Here is a 24,221-nt window from a genome sequence, read left to right as displayed (position 1 = left end):
CACCCCCCCCCCCCCCACACACACACACACACACAGCCCCACCTTCAGCTCTCAAACAGCCATTAATGCCCATGCTGTGTGTGACGGGATGTGAAACAACAGTGCGTGGTTGTGTGCGGTTACACACACACACACACACACACACACACACACACACACACACACACTCACTCACCTCCCTATCTCTTTGTGGATATCATAGTAATCCGTCAAACGCCTCATCTTCCTCAGGATGGTTCCCTCATCCTCCATTGGCTCTTCAGCTTCCTTTCGCTCTGCAGAGAGCACAGACACAGGCGTTTTTATTTGGGTGTGTGTGTGTGTGTGTGTGTGTTGTGGGTCGTGTGTTGTACATGTGTGCCAGCATAGGGACAGATGGTTTCATTTTGCAGTCTCAAAAACCTTGTTGTCCCACCCATATGGTGCAGATTTAGAGGTGCAATTTTCAACGACAACTAGCTTACAGAGGTCAGCAACTGCAACTGCATCAGCAACTGGATACAATCTAAACTAAATTAGCAAACGGAGGAAACCATGTCTTTTATTTCTCATTGTGTTATCTCTTTCCTCATTCCACACAGTTATGATCCCTTCAACATGGCACAAATCTGTCTATATGCCACATATGTTTGTGCATACAATGCTGTTAACTGCCGACCTGTGTGAACTGTGAGTTCGGCCTTGCAGGAGTTGGAGCCGGCCAGGTTCTTGGCGGTGCAGGTGTACACACCGGAGTGTTCGGGGCGGGCATTGAGGACAACAAGGAAATATTCTGGGTCGTCGTACACAAACGTGAAGTGGCTGCTTTCAGAGAGAAGCTCATCATCCTGCAACAGACCGATCAATTATTAAAAGGTTTTGGAGTACACTGATAATACTGCTAACTTCAATCTGTTTTCTCTAGCAGTTGAAAATTCCTGGCTGTGAAATTAATGCAAATTAAACAACATTTGACATCAAATTGTCTTTAAACTATTTTGTAGATATTCTAGCATAAAATGACAGACGCTCATTTTCTCACACTCAAACATCGTACCTTATACCACAGAATATCTGGGTCTGGTTTCCCTTCAACCACAACAGCCAGACGGGACGTCTCCCCGACGTGCACGTCCACATCCTCCATGATGGTTTCAAACTTAGGAGGCACTGTGGAAGAAGAGGTAAAAAAGACATATATATGAATTTATAAGAAGAAACAAGAAATGTAATTTTAAAAGTCATTTTTAAAGAAGTTATTTAAATTTCATGATTCTTTACTTCAAAAATAGCTATGACTCAACTTATATTCTAAACTGCTGTTATTTACTGCTGCCAGGGATAAGTAGTAAGTTGTTACTAAAATTTATGAAGTGGTTCTGGGCCCGGACTCAACTGACCCGCCATGGCCAGCTGAAGCGTGCAGAGGTCACTGCCAAACTGGTTGTTGGCTGTGACCACCAACTGGCCGATGTCTGTGCTCCTGAGTCGCTGGAGCTTCAGCGTGTGCTGATCGTCATCTGGCATGCTCATCTCGCACGTCCCCGGTCTGTTGACCAGCGCCACCCCCCTCCTGAGGAAGACAGAGGCAGTATATCACAGTTATAGACTACAAATCAAGACCTGAACCCCGTTTCCCCAAAGCTTTTTTGTCCTATTCATCATGTACATGCAGGGATCATCTTTGCCTTTAGATGTGATCATACTCCCATTTTGAAATTTCAACTTGGAGTGATTTTGAGTAAATACAATAAACTAAGTGAAGATATGTATTTTTAGTTAGTTTAGTTAGGTAGTTCATTTTTTTGACTCAGGGATACTAAAAAATGAACAAAGCTTTCCTCCAAGAAACTGCAAAACTCCACAGAGAACAACATGTGCTTGAACGTCACATTCTAAATTCTATCAAAGCAATGTGAACCACTGCACAGCAGTGCTTCTCAGTCCTGCCCCTCTGGATCTACACTCATGTTCACATGTTCTATCCAAATATATAGAACTGTCACTGCTGAGAACAGAACCCAGATGAAAACCAGCAGAGCCGGACCCCTGAGAGATTTCTTCTGCAGGGGTTTCTTTGTTTGAAATGAGCTTCCTGCACTTGTCAAGAAATCAGACAATATCTCAGTATTTAAACAAAGATTTAAACAACTCATCAATTGTGCACAACCCCAGTCCCAGGCGTATTACCACTTGTATTATTTTGCACAAAAAATCCTTCCTGCACTGCACAGTGTCTTTTACATACAAGCCCGTTATTTGTCACAAGGGATAGAAGAACTAACCTTTTCCAGGTGATAACCGCATGCACATGGTTTAGCGTGATCGTGATGCTCGCAGGTTGATTCTCAACGACATACAAGATGTCTGGTTTGTCCAAAATGACCGGTGCTTTTCTCAAATAGGGTCCTGCACAAAGACCAGAAGAAGACATTTATATATTATCTGCTTAAAGGGGATTTTGTTTATACAGGTGACAGTGACTTAAAGACTCCTGCAGTCTCGGTACCTCTGTCCAGCAGCTGAATCAGGTCAGTGGAGGGTGACGGCTTGCTCAGTGTCTTGCCGGTGGATGCCAGGACTCTGAAAGCATAGCGCACTCCCTTGGACAGGGAGGTGACGGTGTAGTTGGTCTCCCTCAGGTTAGAGGCCACAACAGACCACTGGATAGAGCCCAGAGGCTGCTGCTGGACCACATACAGCAGGGAGCCGGCATCTGCAGAGAAGGTGTTTAGTCACTTAGTCGAAGAGCTTAAGATGCAGAGACAGAGAGTTTTGTTTTCAAATATGTGTTGATGAGATAAAAAACATCTTAGAATGAAAAGAAAGCAAAACGCCCAAGGCACGTATGCTTTAAATAGTGTTAAATTTAATTTAATCTGCAGAAGAAATGTTTTTTCTCACTAAATAAATGTGCGATGTTCAGGCCAAAGGATCAAATCGTTATAAAGAAGCTCAGTGAACTTACCAAATGAGGGGTCAAGCCTCTTTGGTCTCTTCCAGCTGAGGCTGATAGTTTTGCCTGTAATGGCTTCTATCACTGGAGGGCCATCGGGAGGGTCAGGGACTATATCTGTTTTCAAATAAATAGACAGTATATATACAGTATATATATAGATATACATATGAAGTGGCAATTCTTGTATGTAATTCAAACACTAAGTATCCATCCCCACCTGTAACATATAGATGTGCATAGCAGGCTGCTTTGCCCACTTTGTTGGAGATGACGGCCTTGTAGACGCCCCCATGAGCGTGACAGGTGCTGCGAATGACCAAACTGTGGACATCCCTGTCTGAAGAACAGACACACACGTTAACTTATTCACTATCTCCACCACCAAAAAAAAAAAACAGCTTAGCTTTGTTTGTTATCGGGCCCTTTGCTTACACTGGGTCATTTTGCGTTCTTCACTGCTCTCAATGCGCTTGCCGTTGTGGTACCAGGCCATGGTCGGGTAGGGCAGGCCTGCCACCTTGCACTTCAGCATCGCCTCTTTCCCTTCAATGACCTCCACATCAGCCAGAGGCTTGATGAAGTCCGGCATGGTCCTCCTCTCCACCTCACTCTCCAGCATTTCAGGCTCCTCTGGGATGGATGGCATCTTCTCCAGCTTGGCCCTGCAGGGAGGAAGGAGGGGCGGGTTGAAAGATTGACAAGTTTATTTAATATTTGTAACACAGTTCCCCCCCTTTTAGTGGGATTTCCTTCCTTGAAGCATTTTTCTTTGCCCTTGAAAACAAAAAACAGCTCCTCTTACTTTTATACCGACAGCTTAGTTTTATTTTTCAAAGCCTTTAAAACGACACGGTGGCTCATAGAGATGTTTTCCATATGAATGACGTCTCTTACATGTGAGAGGAGATGGCAGCTCGGGGTTCTTGCATGTAGAGCTCAGCGGTACATTCAGACTTTCCGTGAACATTTTGAGCGATTGCTGTGTAGAAGCCCTCTGTGCTGCTGCTGACGTGGGTGATGACAAGCGAGTGACGACCCCCCTCTTGAAGGATGCGAACGTTATCGCTCTCCTCCACTCGTGTCTCTGAAAGAAATGTTAATGTGATAAAACAAACAGCACACTTCCTCCGAAAAGCCATCGGTGTTAATCATCAAGAAAACACTACACTTACCAAAATGCATCCATGTGACTCGTGGAGCAGGTGACCCGCTCACCTTACAGTCAAACCGGGCGGTGCGACCTTCAATGACCTCCAGGATGTCCAGTTTACGGGTGAACAGAGGCTCCTTGGACGGAGTGACCCACAGGTTAGCGCTCGAGGTCAACTCCTCTGTAAATGCAATGACACACATTTCTAAAGGACTTGCACATGTCAAATCTAGTCAAGCTGGAATAAAAATCTGTAGAAAGATTGGTGCAACTTGAAATGATGCAGCCTATTTTCCATGGTTCATTCATCATGGTGTACTTGTTATTATATAAACAACCATAACCTACTTGGTAGAGCTAAAAAAACAAAAAAGAGCAGCTATGAATATGCATTCGCCATCTTCTATAAACAACTGAGGTAACTGTGTTTGTAGTTTTACCTTTGGCAGTGCTTAGCTTGCAAATGTATGTCCCACTATCATCCTCATGTACTGAATTGAGCAGCAGGCGGCACCTAAAAGAGAAAACACAACAGCCTTGGAAAATAATTAAACTTATCTTGCAAAATAAGTGTTTCACTCACAGTAAAGCAAGACAGAACGATGAATTTTGGAGAGCCAAGATCGATAGACTAAAGGGTTTCAGCAACTGACATCTTTAAAGAATTCAAGAGTTCCAGTTTTCCAGGTTCTTATACATTAGAAAAAGCCTCAACTTACGCTGATTAACGAATAAGCAAAATTGATTTAAAGAAAATAAGAAATGGCGTCAACATCAACCCACCTCTTTCCATCAAAGTGCATCTTACAGTTGAGGAGTGCCGGTTGGATCAGCTTCCCATCGGACAGCCAGTCCACATCCACATTTGGCGGCCCTGTAATGAAGCACTCGAACATGGCCGACTCTCCGGCCCTCACCGCCACGTCTTTCACCTCCCTGGTGATTTTCAGTGTTTGTGCTGCAGGCGCTGATTAAAACACGAATGGAACAGAAATATTACAGGATGTTTGTTACAGCAGGATTAAAACGACACGGATTCACTTCTTCATTACTCACATACGACCTCCACTCTGCACTCCGCCTGCTCGGTGCCATACTTGTTCACGATCTTGCAGACGTAAAGCCCGGCGTCCGACCTCTGAGCTGAGCTGATTCTCATTTCTGTGGTGCCATCATCCGTCTCCTGCACAGCGAAGCGCCCCGCCGTCTTTACGGTGACTCTGTCCTTCAACCTGGGTCAATACAAAGTGGCTGTCTCAGTCGTTTATACTCAGGCGTTTAATAGAGGTTGTTTGTATGTGTGTGTGTGTGTGTGTGTGACAGGGAAATAGTTAGTGACCTTGACTGAGGTAATGGCTTCAGGTGTCTCCCTAAGATATCCTGTGTGCAATAAAGCTTTCAGAAAAGGAGTCTTACCAGTAAACCATGGGTTTGGGCTGCCCTCTGACCTTCGCTGAGATGATGACATCTTGACACTCAGTTATCCCCTGGTCACATGGTGCCACCTTTAAAAAAAAAAAAAAAAAAATCACAACACAGTTACCTAGAAAGGCTCTCTGGCTTAGAATGCATTCGCTTTCATACAAGCAGATCAGACTTAATTTGAACAAGAGCTGTAACTATTAGATGATTAATCATTTTCTGCAGCTACTTTGATGATTAATTTCTCATCTGAGTCACTTTTCAAGCAAAAAATACAAAACACTCAAAACCTCGTCCTCTGTTTCTGCCAACATGTGATAAAGGAGTTAGATATAGCGAGGAAAGTGTCTTTGGGTCGGAAGCAGAGAAATGAAAGTGAAGATCAGATTTGAATGAGATTTTGCTTCTCCTACCTGAAACGATGGAAGCTCTTTGAAGTGGACGCTTTTGCTCGGAGCAGGCGGGCCCCCGACCTCCATCACCTCCTCCTGAGGGCTCAGATACTCCTCATCTGACTGGGCCTGATGACTGACTTCCTGGGAAACAGCTGGTTTTCGAAACTGCATGTGGGTCGGCTCTGGAGGAACAGATGAGTGATAGTGGACGTAAGTATAGCAGAATTTCAAACACACTGCTGCTTTATCTAATTTACTTCTCCTTGGGTTCATGAAAATGTCAACTCTGATTTGCACAGTTCTTAATTTGAGTAATTAAGTGCAAATCTCTTTGAAATATGGTTACCACGGCACCAGGGTGGCTCGTTAAACCTTTAGATGGGAACAGTCTGTCAGAGCTCTGATGTTTACAGTCTTTCTGGAGATGACTATCTTTGCCAAGATGGACAGTTGGCAACACAGAGCGGTGAGTTAGAGATGAGTGGGCCACGTGCACCCACATATACACACGCGCATGCACTCACATAGAGCATAGTTCACCTCTGCCGAAGTGACCGTAACTGAACAGATAATGAATTAATCCCTTAATCCCTGACCCAATCATTCGCTTATTCCCATGGAGTCCCAGAGCAGACACTGTGTCTAGACTCCTAGCAGATTCTACTGAAGTCAGAATGAATTCACAGCTGGGTGGAGAAATATAAAAACACCGCCACCCTGCCTCTCTTTCAGACTTGACATCTGGCACGAGCAGATAACACAGTCAAATGAATAAAATCCATCAGTGGAACAGAATTAAGACATATCCTTCTTTGAGAAAGACAACAACAGCAGAGTGAATTGACAGAAGTGCATACAAACTACTTATTAAAGTAACTGAACAGTCTGAAAAGAAGGGAAACAGGGTCATCTGTTGTAAGCTGCAGGTGAAAGAAGTCAAAGACAGGCTCATGCAAACGCACAGATCATTAGTGCGCACAGATCAAAAAAAAAAAAAAATCATGTAGACATCTGTATATATTCAAAAACAGAGTTATGGCAATAAAACATCAACAAGATTCCCTCTTCACCAAAAGACACAATCTATGTCGAGTTATTAAGTTAAGTAAGTGTTCTGTTGATTCTGTCATTACGCTGGTACTAAAAAGGAAAAAAATAACAAAATAACCTACCTAGAGTCACATCTCTGAGCAGCGTCCGTGCACCAGGGGATAACTCCCGGGAGTATTTAGGTAAACCTGCCAACTCTTACACAACCGCTGCACAGTCTGAGCCAGCTAACCTTCGCTTTCAGCCTCGTCCTCTACTCTCTCCTCTGCTTCCCATCACTGTCATGCCCATATTCTCTAACACTGCTGACATCCTGAAGCTCACACAGTAGTTGCTGAAAAGTTGCATATTGTCTGGATTCATTAAGGTTTTGGTGATTATTATACTCCACAGAGAACGATGATATTGTGAAATGTACAAACAGATGGGAATTATGAAACTTTTTTTTGATTTTTTTTTTAAAGAAATGACAGTAAAACAGTATTAATCTCCTTCTTGATGTTGAGCTGACACATTTTGTATTCTATAAATCATTCTCTCCCACTATTTGGCTCGCCGTGTTAAAAATGTACTATTTCCAGCTAAACCAACTAAAATGACTAATAATCTCCCACCACACTTTGACAACTCCAACTCCAAGCATGTAATGTAGAGAGATAAAAAAACTTGCAGCAGTAATCTCTCGCAGGGGCATAAAGCAGACTGCAATTACCAGAGAGAACAAGAGGGCGGCTAAAAATACTCCTTAGACTCCACAGGCCTAATATGGCAACACAGGCCCCGTGCTGCTGGTGAGACAGTAGCAGAGTGTACGCTCACATTTGTTGACAAAACTGTGGAAGAGCAGGTTGCACTTACACAAGCTGAATCGAACTTTTCACACACACACACACACACACACCACACACAATATAAACACACATCAACTGCAGGCGCATTTATAACACAAACCTTTTCCAGAAGGAATATTTACTTTGTTCTCTGCTGATTCTGAATGCCACGGCTGCCTTTAAGACTCCAGAGACCTCTGTGTGACGGGGGCAGGTCTGCGTTTTGAATTGGCGCCGAGGGGAGCTGGGCGCTTTTAAGAATTAATGGGTTGCTATGGCAACTATCGCTGCGAGGAGCCGCGGTCGGGATGCTGAGCTCCAGCAGGCCTTTGTAGTCATTAAGACAGAATGTCAGGCGGAGGAGGGCTGGCAGTGGATTAAAGCGAGTTTGTGTGTGAGTCAACATGTTCATGTGTTTCAAGGAAGGCATCATTTTTCATGTGCCTCAACGCCTTTGTCTTTAAATCTGTGCTACGTGCGTGAAAATGTGCCGCTGTAACATCAAATCTAACAGCAAACCCCTCTGCATGGGATATCCTCCCATCTCCGGTCTGGTCTCACCTGACTGGATGTAGAGCGTGGCGCTGCAGGACGCTCTGCCCGTTGCGTTGACAGCTGTGACGCAGTACGAGCCGGCGCTGGTCGGCCTCATCTGCTTTATCAACAGACTGTGCCTCTCACCCTCAGCCTTCACCACATGGAAGGCATCGCTCCGTATCTCCACATTATTCTTCCTCCATGTCACTGAGAAGGCAGAGATGACAAACGGCCAGTAAAACCCTCCCACAGAAAATACAAATATAGCACAATCCAATTTCAAGGATGTGGCATGAATAAGGCTCTTTGTTTTTGGTTATTACATTTCCCAAAGAAATATACCAAGGTTTTCTTTCTTTTAAGATGAATTTATAAAAAATTATAAAACAGAATTTGATGTACCCACATAAAAACTGTGTTTTCTACCACACTTTTTCAGTAAACATTTTCCTCAGATTCAGATTTTTAATTATACAATATTGATTTCTAATTTTCAAAATAAAGAGATTTAAAAAAAAAAAAAAAAAAAAAACAACAGCAAAAATACAAAAAAAAAAACCAAAAGTCTTTTAATTAACATACAGGATGCTCTCAGTTGTACCTGTGGGGGGTGGGCTACCAGTGATGTTACATTTCAGTGTGACCTCCGAGCCGCTGGGTGCCGTGGTGTCCTCAATAGGCCTCTCAAACCTCGGGCCCTCAGCTGGCTCCTCGTCAGCGGACAGGTAAGAGTCATCGGATGAGCCCCCTGGAGACGACAGGTCACGTTTATGAGGACCTGCCCGTGCTCCGTTACCTGGTTTTGTAAATGGGTCGGGCTCCGAAATGAGTCATGGGCTAGTTTCCTTTTTTTGGGTCCTCACATTAAATGAGTTCACTTGTTGAGTCTGGACCCCGCAGCAAGGATTGGATATGATTAATTTTCCACAGTGGACAACATAACAGATACACGCTGTACTTTTTTTGTTCAGGATTAGATCCATAACTACGCATGTTTGAAGTCTTCAGTCTCTGTTGATACTCTTTAATGTTACTGTGTGCGAGGTGAGTAGACCCCGACCTTTTAGACCGCTGGCCCTTCAAACCACAAAATAACAGTTATATATTTCTGTGAACTGTGTGAAATTTTTCTTACTGTCTCAGATTGTTTCATTTATTGATTTTAATGGGCCTAAAAAGATGAATTATCTATAATTTCACATTAAAAAAAAGAAGCATAAGAACCCCTTGGAAGGATCCAAGCCCCAACTAGGGGACCCTCACTTGGGCTTATTACTTTACATTCTTATAGGAAGTTGGTTTATATGCTGGGTTCACAAACAGAGCAGACAGACATGGTTATAGCGTCTAGGATGCAGATTTTTGAAGGGATGTTGTGCAGCTGATACTTTGGCCAAGAAGACAACAGCAGTTGGGTCAAGCAGGTAACAGCCACCATTATATTGAGAAGCCTGAAAGACCTGTCAATCAAAGCAAAAATGCCACCTAAAAAGACAAATAGAAAAATATGGATTTGGTGTTTTTCATCTTCTCATCGACTCTGGTGCAGACAGTCTTTTCAGGGCCAGCAGCTACGTCTTCAGGCACTTCTGTATTGCCTTCATTATTCATCTGTGGTGGCTGCTGCTTGGTCTGATTTAGACTTTCACAGAGACGCTGATTAACAATCATAAAATATGTCCTACCTTCCTCTGGAGACCGGGGGTGAGCAGAACGACCCCTCCTGCTCTTACGTGCTCTCCCCTCCTTCCTCCTGGTCCTGCTTTCCTCGTTGCTCCTGTCTGCAACACATTCCGTCTCCATGGGTTCATCCTCCACCAGGATAGTGGGGATGTTCATTTTCAAGGCCGGAGACGCCCGCCCCACCTCCGCCTTCCTCCTTTTCAGGAGGGGGCTGATGGAAGGAGTGGGTGATGGGGTGAGCCGAGGGGGCTTGGGTGGATATTGGGACCCTGGTTCCCTCACAGTGACTTGGGATGCTCTCTTTCCGTTGGGACTGTGGGATCTGTGGTCTGTCTTGTTGTCCATCTTGGTGTCTCTCTTTGAGTCCGTCTCCAGGTCTCTTGATGATGAGGATTTGTGGGACGTGGCAACAAGTGAGTCTTTGTCAGCGGCTGGAGAGCTTTGTAGTTTTTCCCTGTGTGCAAAGACAAGAAAACTTATGTAACACTGACAACATGTCAACTGATGATCTTCCATTCTGTATCCAATTTTGTGAGGAATTTACTAATCTGACAACGAAAATACAAAAAAATCAGATATCATATCATTTTTTAAAAATACACAAATTCATGAGTATAGATCATCTTCAAACCTGGTCAGGCTTGTCCTTGTGGCTGTTGGCAACGGTTGCCTTGGTAACTGGTGAACTGGTGCCGTCGCCATGGTAACAGAGCTTTTCCCTGTGCTTCCCTGCGATGAGCTGTCCACTGCTTTCCCCTGTGAATCTGGCTGTGTCATCTTATCTTTCACAGGGTTGTTACTTTGATTGCCCAGATCTCTGCCTGGGGCCTGGGGAGAAATCTGCAGTCTGCTGTCCCCCTCCCTCCCTCCAACTTTTCTTTCCTCCAAGGCTCGCTCCCTCGCCTCCAACTTTTTAACCACTTGGGGAGGAATGGGCTCTAGTTTTCCAGTGGTCAGCCTCTCTTTCTGTGACAGCTGCTCAGTGGAATATGCCTTCTTCAAGCTCGGTTTCCCCACAAGTTTCTTGATCCTCTGGAGCTCTTCGGTGAACTTGCTCTGGTAGCTCTGGACCCTCTGGGAGTAGCTCGTCTTGTCCTCTAAAGAAGAGGCCCGTTGCTTGAACACTGCTCGCTTCTGAGCTGCGCCATGCAGGATTCGGCCCTCCTCTTTGCTGGGGCCTCCTGTCTTCTTTCCGCTGTCGTCCGAGTCGAAGGAAGCTGCCCGTCCGAACCCTGAAACCGGCCCGACTCCTCCTGGCAGATCCACACTCGCCCTTCGTTCCTCAAAAGCGCGGACCTTGTCAAAGATCTTGGTCCCTGCACGAGCCAGTTTGGGTGTCATAGTAATACTGTTAACATTAGCCGACTGTTCCGCTTTAGAAGAGCAGGAATCTGAAGGTTTGGTTTTATCCAGGTCTTGGTTTTGGGTACTGATGCTGTTTTTGTGTGTAGTGGGAGGTGGCTGGGGAGAAGACAGGGGGACACGGGAGGAGAGCCCCTGTGATTCGTCAGCAGTTTGAGTCCTGGAGGGGTGAGGATTGAGGGGAAATGGAGGTGTGAAATTAGAGCTCTGGTGCTGTTGCCATAGATGTTGGAGGAGTAATAGAAAAGCTGATGAATGTCCCTTTGTGTCATTTTGTTTTGTTATGTTTTCATATTTACCAATGAGTCCCTTGTGTATCGTCTGTGCTCTTTTGTGTCTCATTTTCAGAGAACAACACATTAGACAGTGTAAAATGAAATGACAGAGAGAGGAATAAAAAATAACAGACATAATGTTCCCACATATAGGATTTCTGAAAAACCTAATCCAACTGTGGTGAAGTGGAAGAAACTCTAAGATACTGATAACTGGAAACTGTAGCATGTTGCAGCAACACAATTGCAGATTTACAACATGAACTTGTACAAAATGCCAGGAAAGGTGCCCCTGCTTTAACTTCAAATTCAAAAATATCATGCCAAAAAAGAACCTGTGAATCACATGATCATTCATTTCTGAGAATATTCATGCTAATATTAGCTTGGACCAAAGCCAGCAACCCATGCATGCCACGGCAAACCTATAAAGATATGGTGTTAATCCAAAAGTGAGGGGCTGCTCTGGAAAACATGCAGTGGGTAAAAAGAGTAATCACAGTTTTCAGAAGTGCTGTATAATATGTATCTGCAGGTTGTACCATTGTGTCCTCTCTAATGGCTATAAGAAATATCAGCAATGATATTTTAAGACTTGTTAGGTTGAAATCAAACCACACTCACACCAATAAAAAGTCAAAGGAAAGTGTGACATCGAAATAAAAATGGGAAGTAACAACACTGGTTGAAAAAAGGCTTAAATATGTGAAATGAAAAAAATTAATAATTTTGTAATTTACAACATATATAATACAATTTTTGTGAGTTGGGTCTACGGAGGATACAATGTCTTTTCTTATGTGTCAGTTTTCTTTGCAATTTGGAGTTTGTGGCGAGTCTTTGTTGTTTTGTGAAATCCTCAAATCAAAAAGCCATGTGCTATAACGGCATAGAAAATGTTCTCCCTCTGTAGAGGCTGAACATGCTCCCATAGTAGTCGCTGCCTACAGAAACACTTTCCTCTGACCCCTGAACAGGCCGGGCCAAGTTAGCGTGAGACGCCCGGATCAGCGGTTCCACACCCAGGTGACGGACAGGGGGGGCCCCCTCAGCGGGACCCCCACCGAGAGCTTGCCTGGCTGGGTTTGTGGGGTCCAAGTGGGGCCCCGGAGGGCGGGAGCCCAAAGTGCGGAGCTCTCGCTCCACCACAGGGTCGTAGGCACCAGGGAGGGTGGCCCTGCGATCTGAAACATCTGGGTTGTAGTCCATCAGCCGTCCTCCCTCACCTGCAGAGGGATACAGAGAGATGTTTGAGTACAGTTTAGTTATCACACAGTGTACTGCCTGAAACAGCACAACGTCCTTTGAACTGTCAATCAGGCTGGTCTGAATTTAAAGGATTGGTGTTTCTGCTTACTGTCAACAAATCCCATGAAAAGACCAAAGAAAAAATTTCCACCTCTCCTGCCTCATCTATGGCACTTTAAAGCCTAAACCCAGTGGTTCCTATTGCAGGCGTCAACACAAGTCACAAATATGTACTCATATACTTTCATTTTACTACATGTTCCTCCATGTGGAGGTTTGTGGCACACCGGCTTTGGATCCACAGGAAACATTTCAGCTCATTGTTGGATCTGGTTCGTTCGTAGGATTTGGTGACAATAAGTCAAATGTAAAATATCTCCAAAGCCCTTCCTAATTACCCTTCTGTACTGTAAATACTACACATTTTAATTTTTAGACTTTTTTTTTTCTTTTAAAAATATTTTATTTACTAACTATAAAATGCATAACAGCTTTTAAGTAATAGAGGCCTATATTTTGCTTTAATGGCTGTAATACTCAAACAATGTAATTCATTAACTGAAAGATGACGCAATACAAAGAGCAAGAATCCTGAGTTGGTAGAAAATGACTGAGGTAGAATGGAGTGCAGGAACCTCATTAAGCATGAAAAGGGTAAGATGGATAAAGAGTCTATTGATTGGTTGAAAACAGGAAATGAAACAGAAAGTGTAAGCGCTACGTTGTGGAGCGTGCACCACTTAGAACGATCCTCCCCCATCGCAAATCAGGTAGTGATTGACATTTTAGTGATGAGCGACAGAGACAGGAATGCTTTGGCAGCGAAAACAACGAGCAGTCAGCATCTTTCATTCACCACGGAAACCTTGAAACGGCGATGGAGTCGAGGGTGTAAAACGTAGACTCCTACTGCAATCACAAACGATACTGACTCAGCAACATGTTCATAAAACAAACTGCATCAGGTCCTCACGAAAAAAATTAAAAAGAGAAATCTTTATAAAGAGCCACAGAGGAAAATGTTACGCACTTCAAGGCCTTGACATATTGAGCTTCATTTCTCTGCGAGGTTGGACACCACCTTTCAGAGCAGGCGGATCAGGCTTTTAGCGCCGGAGGGTTGTGAGGCTAATGGAGAGTGTAATTTTCACAGACAGCATTGTCTCATACAAATCCTCAAGATCGAAACAAGGTCCATCTGGAGTGACACTGAAATGAGTCTTCTGCAGAAATACATCATGTGGGAAGAAATTGCATCTTGTTTGTCTTTAACAAAGCTTTCTAGCTTTTGTATGCAGTGGAAGGAAGCAGGGTCTGTTTGAACAAATGATGTATCACCTCATCTGATATTCTCTGTTTTTTTTTTTTTTGTTGCTTATGTCTAGAGGGACGTGATGAGGGTGTAGTCAGCCCGCCAACACGAAAGCTTAGAAAGTGCAAACACTCTGTACAAGCGAGGGAAGAATATAAAATTTCTCTGTGGTAGAGGAGAAGGGTGTCAATATTTCTGATCTATATTCAGACATCCTGTTGCCTGGTTGGGAACGGGTGCTGAGGGCATGCAGGTTCTGTGACGCCAATGCACCGACACCACTTTAGCAAATGAGCAAATGTTCTTTTGGGAATTCTTTTCATCTATGCAATACTAACAGGAAAAGGCTCATTAGCTTCTAATTGGTTAATGCCTGCCGCTCATCAAATCCTTTTTTACATTTGCAGTTTGGACATTAAGAGATCAAGAGTGAGTGAATCCTCCCGTCTTTAAGAAAAAACTTTTATTTAACCAGGAAAGGTCCTCAGTGAGATTAAAAACATCTCCTGGACAAGATAACAGCGCCAAACGAAAATGAATTGACTTTAAGTTTGATAACTGACTCATCGTTTCACTGGCTTATCAAGCAATACCCATCATACAAAATTTACAGCTCCTCAATTGTGAGGATTCTGTGCTTTTTTTAACCTCAGTGTAAAATGAATATATTGGCGTGTTTGTTGGACAAAGAAAGCAAGAAGATGCTCTAGGAAAGTGTTTAAAAAAAATATATATTTCTGACACTTCTGACTAAATTATTAATAGATTGATTCAAAAATTGTCGACAGATTCATCTTTACTATAATCATTACTTGCTGCCTAAGAGGACAGTTTGAACAGGGAAATAGTTTCCCAGGTGATGTCTTTAAATGTCAGGTTGTGTCCAGGCAACAGTCCGAGACCCCCCCCCCAAAAAAAGACATGATCAAATTAGTTGTCAATTAATTTCTTTTCTTTTGACTGATTAATCAGCAAATAATTGTATTAAATTTTCAATAATCTACATTTATATCCTAATTTAATCAGACTGGCAAAGCACAATATAGTAAAAATAATCACCGTCATTAGCTTCAGCCTCATTTATAGGCAGAATCAGCTCCAGTTTTCTGGGCTGTGCTCGTTCCCTGTGGAGGCACATAGTGAGATCCAGACCTGAGACAGGTTCCCTGCTGGAAACTAGGGCAGTGTGTCACACTGTTGCATCACACCAGGAGCGATTAATGCATTCTGCCGTATCGGATTTCATCCAACGCACGTCTTGGGCCAAGATGATAACGACCGTCCATTAAATCTATCAATCCACACTGAATCATAATTTTGTAGAAGTGTGTTTTTGGCAGTGATGTTGTTGCTGCAGTAAATCATATTGACTATCAGCTCATAAATAAGGGTTCAGAGCTACGGAACATGTGCATGCTGAACTCACAGACTGGAAGTGTGTTTGCAGCTTTAACAATAAATAAATTCAAAAAGGAAAAAAGCAGAAATGTCAGTTGTGAAGAGCTAATCTAAGACGCTGAAAGTGTACAGAAAAGTCTGAAAGATTTTCAATAAAATACCTGAAGGTCCTCTCCCTCCGGCCTTGTCTTGGTGCCTCCCGGGCCCTCCTTTGGTTTCCATCTGAGGTTCTGTGGTCTCATCCTCTGTGGTCTCAGAGTCTGAAATAAAAACCAGCAGAACACACAGATGGGTTAAGGTGGAAGGTGAAAATTCAGTAAAGAGAGAAATTGAGGTGGAGGAGGAAAAGAGGAGGCTGAAAACAACAACAGAGTCCGGGTGAAAATGACACTTCAGATTTGCTTAGCAGCAAACACTTTGATGGGTCCTTGAAAAGAGCCGCAGAGAGCCCCCAGAGTGAAATAAATGGGTTGAAGCTCGAGCGTGACATGAAGCCAGCTGTGGCTTATAAAAATACACAGCTGATACATGAGGGAGAGCGGTATGTATAAATGCTCTTCCCTCAGGTCTGAATCCATTTGACTTTGGTAATAAAACAGCAGGGTGAGCTGAATTTATGAAGCTTCATTTGTTTCTTTTTGTCCTTTTTTTCCCCATTTTAATTGATTCAAAAACACATCACCTATTAAACAAAGCAAATTTAGATGATTCAAATGTTAGAGAAATAGCAGGTATTAAAAAGTGATTTACTTTTCTTTTTTCAAAATATTTTGATGAAAGAACCAAATTGAACTTTGGTCAAAATTATGGGATGAACGCTCGATCAGTGGGAGTGAAAACAACACAAACTGATATTTCTGTGGAGCAGTGAAGAGAATGGCAGCCATTTAGAAAATGACATGATAAACGGGAGATGTGTTTCACAGAACATGAAACTTAAACCACAAAAACGTAATCCATGTCCACAAAAAGAAAGAGGGATGATAATCACTTGACTGTGGTCTTGGTTTTATACAGAACATTCAAAAACAGAAAGAAAAAACAAATATAAGGGTGGACACATAAAATATCATGAGCAAGCTTAAATATTAAGAGCAAGAAAACACAATAAAGGGAAAAGGACTGAGGGGAACAGAAGCCACAGACAGGGTCATAATAAACCACATCTCTGTGGCTGAGATCACGTTACATCAGCAGGGTGAACAGATGAAGTCAGTGAGGGATGAGGGAGAGAGGGAGAGAGAGAGAGAGAAAAAAAAACACAGGCAGGAGATGAATCAAGACAGGCAGGTTTACCATAGCTTTGCTTTCGGCAGGAGCGGAAAACTTCGCTTCCATAGTGGCAGCAAGAGAGGGCAGACGGGAGAGCACCGTTACTATGGAAACCACCATCTCTCTCACCCACACGACCAATCCTCTTCGTACCCATTAGAGTCTAAAAATCACCAGCCAAACTGCTGGGTGGCTGACAGATATGTTTACTGGTTAGAGAGCTCGTGAAGGAGGAGGAGGAGCGACAACCACAAAGCAGGTTGCACCTCATCGCGCCTCGCATCAAGTCAGATCCTGATTAGATCATTCCAGAAGGTAAGAAAGCTAGTGGAACATGAACAATCACCATTAACTCATTACACTGCGAGCTGCATGTGTGTGGTTTCGTGGGCGTGGGTATGTAGATCCACCCATCTGTATCAAATGAAGTTAAATAGCTTGCACACCAGGCCAGGGGAAATCGATTCAGCCATGTACTTATGAGGAAATATACTTTATTTCTCACTGTATAGCCTGGACTTTAATGTAAATATGATTTGGAGTCGAGTGCATCTAGCCTCGGTTTTGGCTTGAATCATAGCCTGCTTAAATATTGACAAATATTCTCCCATAAACCACTGAGGCCAGACATTATTCACCCAAGGATTTTATGCAGAGAGGCAACAGCGTGATTACTAAAATATTGCATTGTGGGGGTGGATGTACAATAATAAAACCCACTGTCGTTGTAAGCAGTCAAGCAGTAAAAACATAAATACACTCAAGCAATATAGATGTTCTACAACAGCAACTTTCATATATAAAAGAGTTATTAGAGGAATAAATCAAAATGAAGCACATGCTGTTGGAGGAAAAAGGAAAAGGCCTGAGGAAAAAAAAAAAAAAGGATAAAGCTACTTTACTCTGGATTTTCAACGGAAAAGAAAAGAATAGACAATAGAATACAAGAGAATCGGTGTAAAGCTCATACTGACAACACACCATGGGTAAATCTGCCAAATGTCCGTGTGGAATGCCCAGTTCTCTGAAACAAGATACAAAGTACAATGCATTATTCAACAGTGAACTCAGGCAAAGATTATGCTTCACATAAAACACTACAAAAGGTCCCTTTTACCCACAAGTCCCGCTGTTGTCACATCCTTAACTCTAAGTAGTACAATGTGTGAATAGTAGCATGATCTTTCACTTATGATTGATTGACTTTTAACCATATCGTAACTGCACAACAAGAAACACCGAATATCATTGCTCATGTTTCTCCATTTGCTGATGAAGCCAGTAAGTGGACTTTTGAGTTCAAGTTTAGATTTATAATAAAAGAAAAATGCACGTAAGTTGGAAAGTCCTGTCCAGAGGCCCATTTCATAGAGGGAATTCAACTTTCAACAAATCCAGAGTTCTACTTACAAGGGCCGCAAGTAGTGATGTGTCAAAATGAGCAGGATGGGAAATGATGTCATGTTGCAAATCGCGGATTGTTTGGCGAAATGTGACCCTGGATCAATATCCTAACTCTCAATTTTTCCCATCCATTTTTACTTTGAATCCATAAAGTATTTCATTAATCATTCGTTTATCACAAATGGTAAAAACAAGTCCAATACCAACAATACCAAATATACCAAAGAAATTTGGTCTACTCGTGGTTTACTATAAGACCGATACACAGCACATCTTCACACGTGAGAAGATGGAACTGGTATTTTTGGTAAAAAACAACTATCTAGACGACAGACTTCTGGAAATCTGTAACATGAGTTGATCCTATCATCGCGATAAGATTACACCACCAGACCATTAATGATAATATTGAAATATCACCCAGCCGTATCTATAATAAAATGAAACATATCTGACAAACTCTCCAGGCCATGTTTAAGTGAGTGTCCCTGCTGATAAAGCAGTTGTTGAAACTGCTTCTTGGACAGTCTGTCAATCAGCACCAAGGAGAGCTCCTCAGAATGACTCACTTCTTTGCAGCGAATGGAAAGAAGCGAAAGTGCAAACTGAAATGACTCATTTCACACTCATTTCCCCCTACGTTTTGCTGCGCACTCCCCATTGGTTAATGCTTTCCGTGTCAGGCAATTTGATTAACTGTTGCCTGGTGGTAACTGTTGTTTGACAGACTCTGACTAGAAGCTTCCACCGTTGTCGTGATCTCCATTGTTATGGCCTCGAGGCAATCATATCAGCAGAACACAGCCACGAACAGCATCCTTTTGAAAAGGCTGAATTTGGCAAATACTTCAAAAAGAAAAAAAAGATTCTATGGGTATAATCCAAATCCTACTAGCATGATTCCAACAAATCTGCTGCTGAAAGTAAAAGGACGCATCTCCAGGGTTTGATATTGATGCAGAATTGAGAGGAGGCAAAGCGACCATCAGAAAACCGGCTTTGCTCACTTCAGAGCTGCTGTGACTGTCTGCCCTGATTCTCGTGTCTCCACGGAGTGTAGCCTACTGACACACTTTTCATATGCTCCGAATTTGGGGAACCTGCTATATGAATTACTTATTAAACAACAAAACTGTCATGACTGCCAAGGCAAGATGCATATTTCACGACACAGAATGTGCACAAAGACACAGAGGGAGCAGAGCAGAAATTTGGACGGTTTGATGTCGTGAAAGTGGATTACTGTGCCATTTTAGTTTCGGTCTTAATTTTCATTTTTTAGACTGTGCAAAAATACATTTTTCTATCTGGCAGGCAGTTTTTCTGGGCTGTCTTTCTTTCTTAGGTTGTCCTGATTTGTCTTAACTTGTTGACAGATATTAGACAACAAACAGCAAGCTTCACATCTATCCATAGATTTGCTCCATGAGCATTTCCCCAGCAGAATTGAATGCTAGGTCGTTTTTAGTATATGTCCTAAAAATACTTCCTAAAATGTTTATTTTACCAGCGTAATCTTCTACAAATTAACACATTTGCATCTCATCATCAGGTGAAGGGTGTGGCATGACATCTCAATATGTAAAAACCTACTAATCCCAATGAAAAACAACATACATATGGAAAAATAACACCATCATTAAATGTGGTTTCTTCTCCATAAAGGAGCAAACTCACCTGAAATCTCTTCTTTGACCAGATTTTCTTCATCTTGAAGAAGTGCGTCCTGTCAAACGTGCGAGATTACCTGTGGCATGGGCTCACAAAAACATCCCTACAACCCGAAAAAGCCCAGGGTGTGGCATTAACAAAGAAATTTTAAAAAAAAATTCAAGATTCAAAACAGGATTCGGCTGCCTTTTGTGCGTGGGTGTGTTTATTCTCCAGTCTGGCAGCAAGACGGGGAAAATGAGAGAGAGAGAGAAAGAAAGAGAGGGGACGCAAATAAACCGGAGCCAGGTGTCTTTGTGTCTGAGTGTGTATCCGCTGATGTGAACCGCGTCCCTCTCTGACGTAGAGGCTGCCGTTAGAGAGGCAATTCTCAGCTGGTTTGTCCAACTCCCCCCTCTGTCGGTTCTGCCTCGGTCGAGAGCGCACTCAGTACAAGAGGAGGTGGGGGTTGGAAGTCTCAGCAGAAGGGGGTGTGTTGGTCTTGATTGCAGTGATGAGAGTGGAGAATAAGAGGAGGAGGAGGAGGAGGAGGAAAGAAAATGAGGAAGAAAACAACTGGCTTCAGCAGAGCATGTTGACTTTTTTTTTCCCCCCCTCAGCAGCAGGAGTGAAGGATGAGAGTGAGAGATAGCGAGATAGAGGGAGAGGAAAAAGACAAAGAGAAGAGACAGAGAGTGGAGGCGAGAGCAAGACACAAGCACAGTGGGGAAAAGATTCATGGGGGAGGAGGCAAAACAGGGGAGAAACAGGAAGAGAGAGCTAGAGGAAGAGGCACACATGACAGGACAGAGGGGATGATGGAAAAAGGGGGGGGGGTGATATATATCTGTCTTCTTAGAAATATGAATATAAAATATACTCCATTCTTATACTTGTCAGTCTATTTTCTATTCTTTGTTTTCCTCTCTGCGCAAGCCCCCAGCAAAACCCAGAACCAATCAATTATTTATCTATATTCCTATGTCTGTAAGCTTTAACCAGTGATAGGGTCAAGGCTACCACAGCATCCAGCAGCCGAGGGCTATTTGGACTGGAAAGGCAAACACGTTTCTCCCACTGGATTACAGCATGATGCATGTGTCTTATTTCTAAGGCACACAACAAGCAGCAACCACTGTCCAACCTAATAATAATAATAATAATAATAATAATAATAATAATGGTTATTTTCATTATAGGTTTGTCTATTAAATGATGAAAAATACTGCAAAATGCTAATTGCAATTTTCCAAACCCCAAAGCAATGTCTTCAAATTGCTTTTTTTTTCATCTCAACAATAATGAAAAACATTTAAAAAAAAAAAAGAACAGGAAAATGAAACAAGCAAATGTTAAATGAATGAAAATTTCAGGAATAATGACAATAACGAACTAAGCCTTTAAAATTATAAGTTGATGTTTTGTTTAAGAGCAATGGAGCAAGTTGTAAACACAACATTAGCATACTTTCACTTCAAAACATTTTGGCAAGCACAGTAGCTGCTTATATGCTCTCCCCTTTAAGCGCCGGTTTAACTGGCACCAACTCCTGAGAGAAATATCTGGCTTTAGGTGCCAAACGCTCCATGCTCACAGGACAGTGGCTCACCTTGTCCACCTGTCTACTTGTAGTGTGCAGTGGCTTTAGCGAAGATCTTTTTTCACTGGAAACAGCCGCCCACTGCAGCTGGATACATAGTGAACCAGAACAAGTGAAGTTGCAGGCATTAGGACCAAAATGATGAGCTGAAAAACGCCGCACACCTGAGGCTGTACAGTCAGCTGATAATTCACATTACTAAGTCATTTAATCCATCGCTGATACAAAAATAAATCAGAGCAAAACTGGCACATTTCAGCTAATCAGACCTGAATGGTTCACCCCATCATCCACTATTGTCTCATCTTCATCTCACTAAACCATCATTGATATAATACATATATCTATTTCTATATAGAGGCCTGTATATCTCAGGCAAAGGGAATATTATGAAACGCTCTCCTCCAGATGTCTGATTTGTTGAGCAAACTGCTTCCCACCCTCTCCCACCTCCTTCAAACTTCTTTCTGGCTCTAATACGCACTCTGACACACGTTAATTGTTCTTTCAGACACATCTGTGCTCCCCACACCTCCTCCATCAAACGGAGCTAAAAATAATTACAGGCAGACCCAGATCTCACTCTCCAACTAATAACCCAGAATCCTCATCCACGTATCCACACAGCTCTTCCATCCCCGACTTGCTACACTGCTCTTTAGCGTTGTTAAGTGAGGCTTGTGACTGTTTATGGCCTTGTAAACACAGAATCAATAGGTGAGATTTACTCCTGCCATCATGAATCAGGAGTTACTCAGTGGATTTTGATTCTTTTTTTATTTCTCTCCATTTATCTGATTATCAAGACATCCCTGACTAGATTTGTATTTAAATAGACATCCCTTTTTCACTAAAGACAAACCTAGATGCAGTGGATCACAGTTTGCAATTGTTATTTTAACAAACCTCCCTCTCTTCACCCTCGCCTGCCTCGCACTCCTCCTCCATCCATCACCGGTGAGAGGCATTCGGTCCGGCAGAAAGTGCAGCGATCAATACCGATGCTTTATGCGTGATACGGGATACACCCCCAAGTAACAGTTCAAACGGCCCCCGGATCAATAAGCCCATCATAACATGAGATTCCATGACCATCATCCACTGAGAGGCCAGATACGGTGGCAAAGCTTCCATTTCACGCTGCTTGGAAAGATCTCTCATGAGGTCGAGTTTTTATGCTCGCTAAAAGCCACCACGACTCAGCTTCAACCGGTCTCGGGCTGGAGATATCATACAATATCAGCCATTAAGAAAAGATAATTAGATTCTGTCGGTGCATGTCATTTATCTTACTCTGTATCCAGATTGCGTGATGGTTCAGGAGGTGACACTGTCCTCAGCGCTGCTGAAACCTGCAGTATGCTCGGAACTGGACATAAGCCAATCCCCATTATTGACCCACAACATGTATCAGACATGCCTGTGCATATCAGATTTAAACCTCTCTGCTCAATCTACGGCTACAAAAATTGGCTTCTGCAATCTCAAAACAGATGGAGAAATCATAGACACTGAATGAACATTAAAAAAAACTTTGGACAGATGCAATTTGGACCACGCTTTAGTTTAATTATCTTAAAACAACAACGAGAGAGTAAGCAGACTTCACGGAAACCCATTGATTTTGTGACAGAGGCTGCATTCTGTGGAGCGGCCTTGATGAATGCCTCCCAGGCATACAGCTTTATCAGCAGCAAGTCTGGCATCATCTCCTCACAAAGGAAAACAGATTCTGCTGCTGTTACATCCCACTGTGATCACACTGCTTCTGTTTTTTCATTACAGACCACATCAAACCAGACCTTCCATATCATATTAACTACTTTACTTTGTTTTTGTTTTTTTTCCATATAATTTTTCTTTAAAAAAAGGCATTGGACTGTCCTATCCTATGTCCACCTGGTGTTCATCCAGTGATAATAGAATCTTCAGTCTTTCTCTAAAAGAAAGAAAAAAAATACAAGGGACAAAATACAAAAAGTTGGGAAAGTAGCACATGCATGCTCCAGCGGTCTTGTGCTCTCACAAGTCTTTATACAATCAACTAAATCACAAAGAAAAATGCTGCAACAATAACCACACGAAAAAAACACAGGCCAGGAAACGATGAGTTCTCGCCATCATTGAAGGGTTTTTAAAAAAGAAACAGGAAAATATACAAGCATTGTTATGTGAATGCCATCTGATCGCTGCATTGTAGTCTTAGGCTAAAGCATAGACCAATTTCACAACCACCACTGGCAGCCACTCATCTGCACAATGGAGAAGAAACAACTCCACTAAAGCTGACTCTTCTTAATATGCCACCAAAAAACCCTTTAGGCGGCAAATGTGAGAGGTGGTATGTTGACTCAGTTCATATGGGATCTGATCTGGAAATCCCAAATGACAGTGGCCAATGTTGACAGTCACACTGCAAGCTGATCCTACCACCTAATCCGGACCAAATCCCTCAGGGTTCCTGTGAATGACTGTGTACCAGCGGGATGGAACACAAACACGTCCTCAGCCAAACCAAACACCGGAGAAACAAGCGTTTTGGCTTCACCCTCACATATTGCCTCAGCTGCCTTGTGAGAATAGAGAACCTAATTAATTGTACTGTATCCTTAATCCACTTGAAGATAATATTTCGGGAATGTGAAATCATCAAACAGCTATAGAGTATCTCCGCTCCAGTGTGCCAAATCTGAGC

At 42.7% G+C, this 24,221-nt stretch overlaps 1 protein-coding gene across 1 annotated transcript in view; it reads right to left on the bottom strand.

The window, feature by feature from the left end:
- The window catches only part of spega (striated muscle enriched protein kinase a), a 44,146-nt gene that overhangs the window by 12,684 nt on the left and 7,241 nt on the right, over nt 1-24,221 (bottom strand). The window contains 25 exon segments of the mRNA XM_087177697.1: nt 176-275; nt 659-827; nt 1,037-1,149; nt 1,380-1,552; nt 2,265-2,388; nt 2,489-2,695; nt 2,948-3,052; nt 3,156-3,275; nt 3,371-3,600; nt 3,833-4,022; nt 4,111-4,269; nt 4,529-4,602; nt 4,872-5,055; nt 5,145-5,320; nt 5,505-5,593; nt 5,924-6,087; nt 8,347-8,529; nt 8,924-9,070; nt 10,008-10,459; nt 10,637-11,527; nt 12,718-12,868; nt 15,762-15,860; nt 16,897-17,031; nt 17,034-17,065; nt 17,854-17,896. Coding sequence (XP_087033823.1) covers nt 176-275; nt 659-827; nt 1,037-1,149; nt 1,380-1,552; nt 2,265-2,388; nt 2,489-2,695; nt 2,948-3,052; nt 3,156-3,275; nt 3,371-3,600; nt 3,833-4,022; nt 4,111-4,269; nt 4,529-4,602; nt 4,872-5,055; nt 5,145-5,320; nt 5,505-5,593; nt 5,924-6,087; nt 8,347-8,529; nt 8,924-9,070; nt 10,008-10,459; nt 10,637-11,527; nt 12,718-12,868; nt 15,762-15,860; nt 16,897-17,031; nt 17,034-17,065; nt 17,854-17,896 — 4,510 coding nt within the window.

The sequence above is a fragment of the Seriola lalandi genome, unplaced genomic scaffold (genome assembly GCF_002814215.2).
Source record: "Seriola lalandi dorsalis isolate HSWRI2012SDOR001 ecotype SW California unplaced genomic scaffold, Sedor1 jcf7180002054630, whole genome shotgun sequence".
NCBI classification, from domain to species: Eukaryota; Metazoa; Chordata; class Actinopteri; order Carangiformes; family Carangidae; genus Seriola; species Seriola lalandi.
Note: the sequence above shows the minus strand (reverse complement) of the source record. Positions and strands in the feature narration are given on the sequence as shown.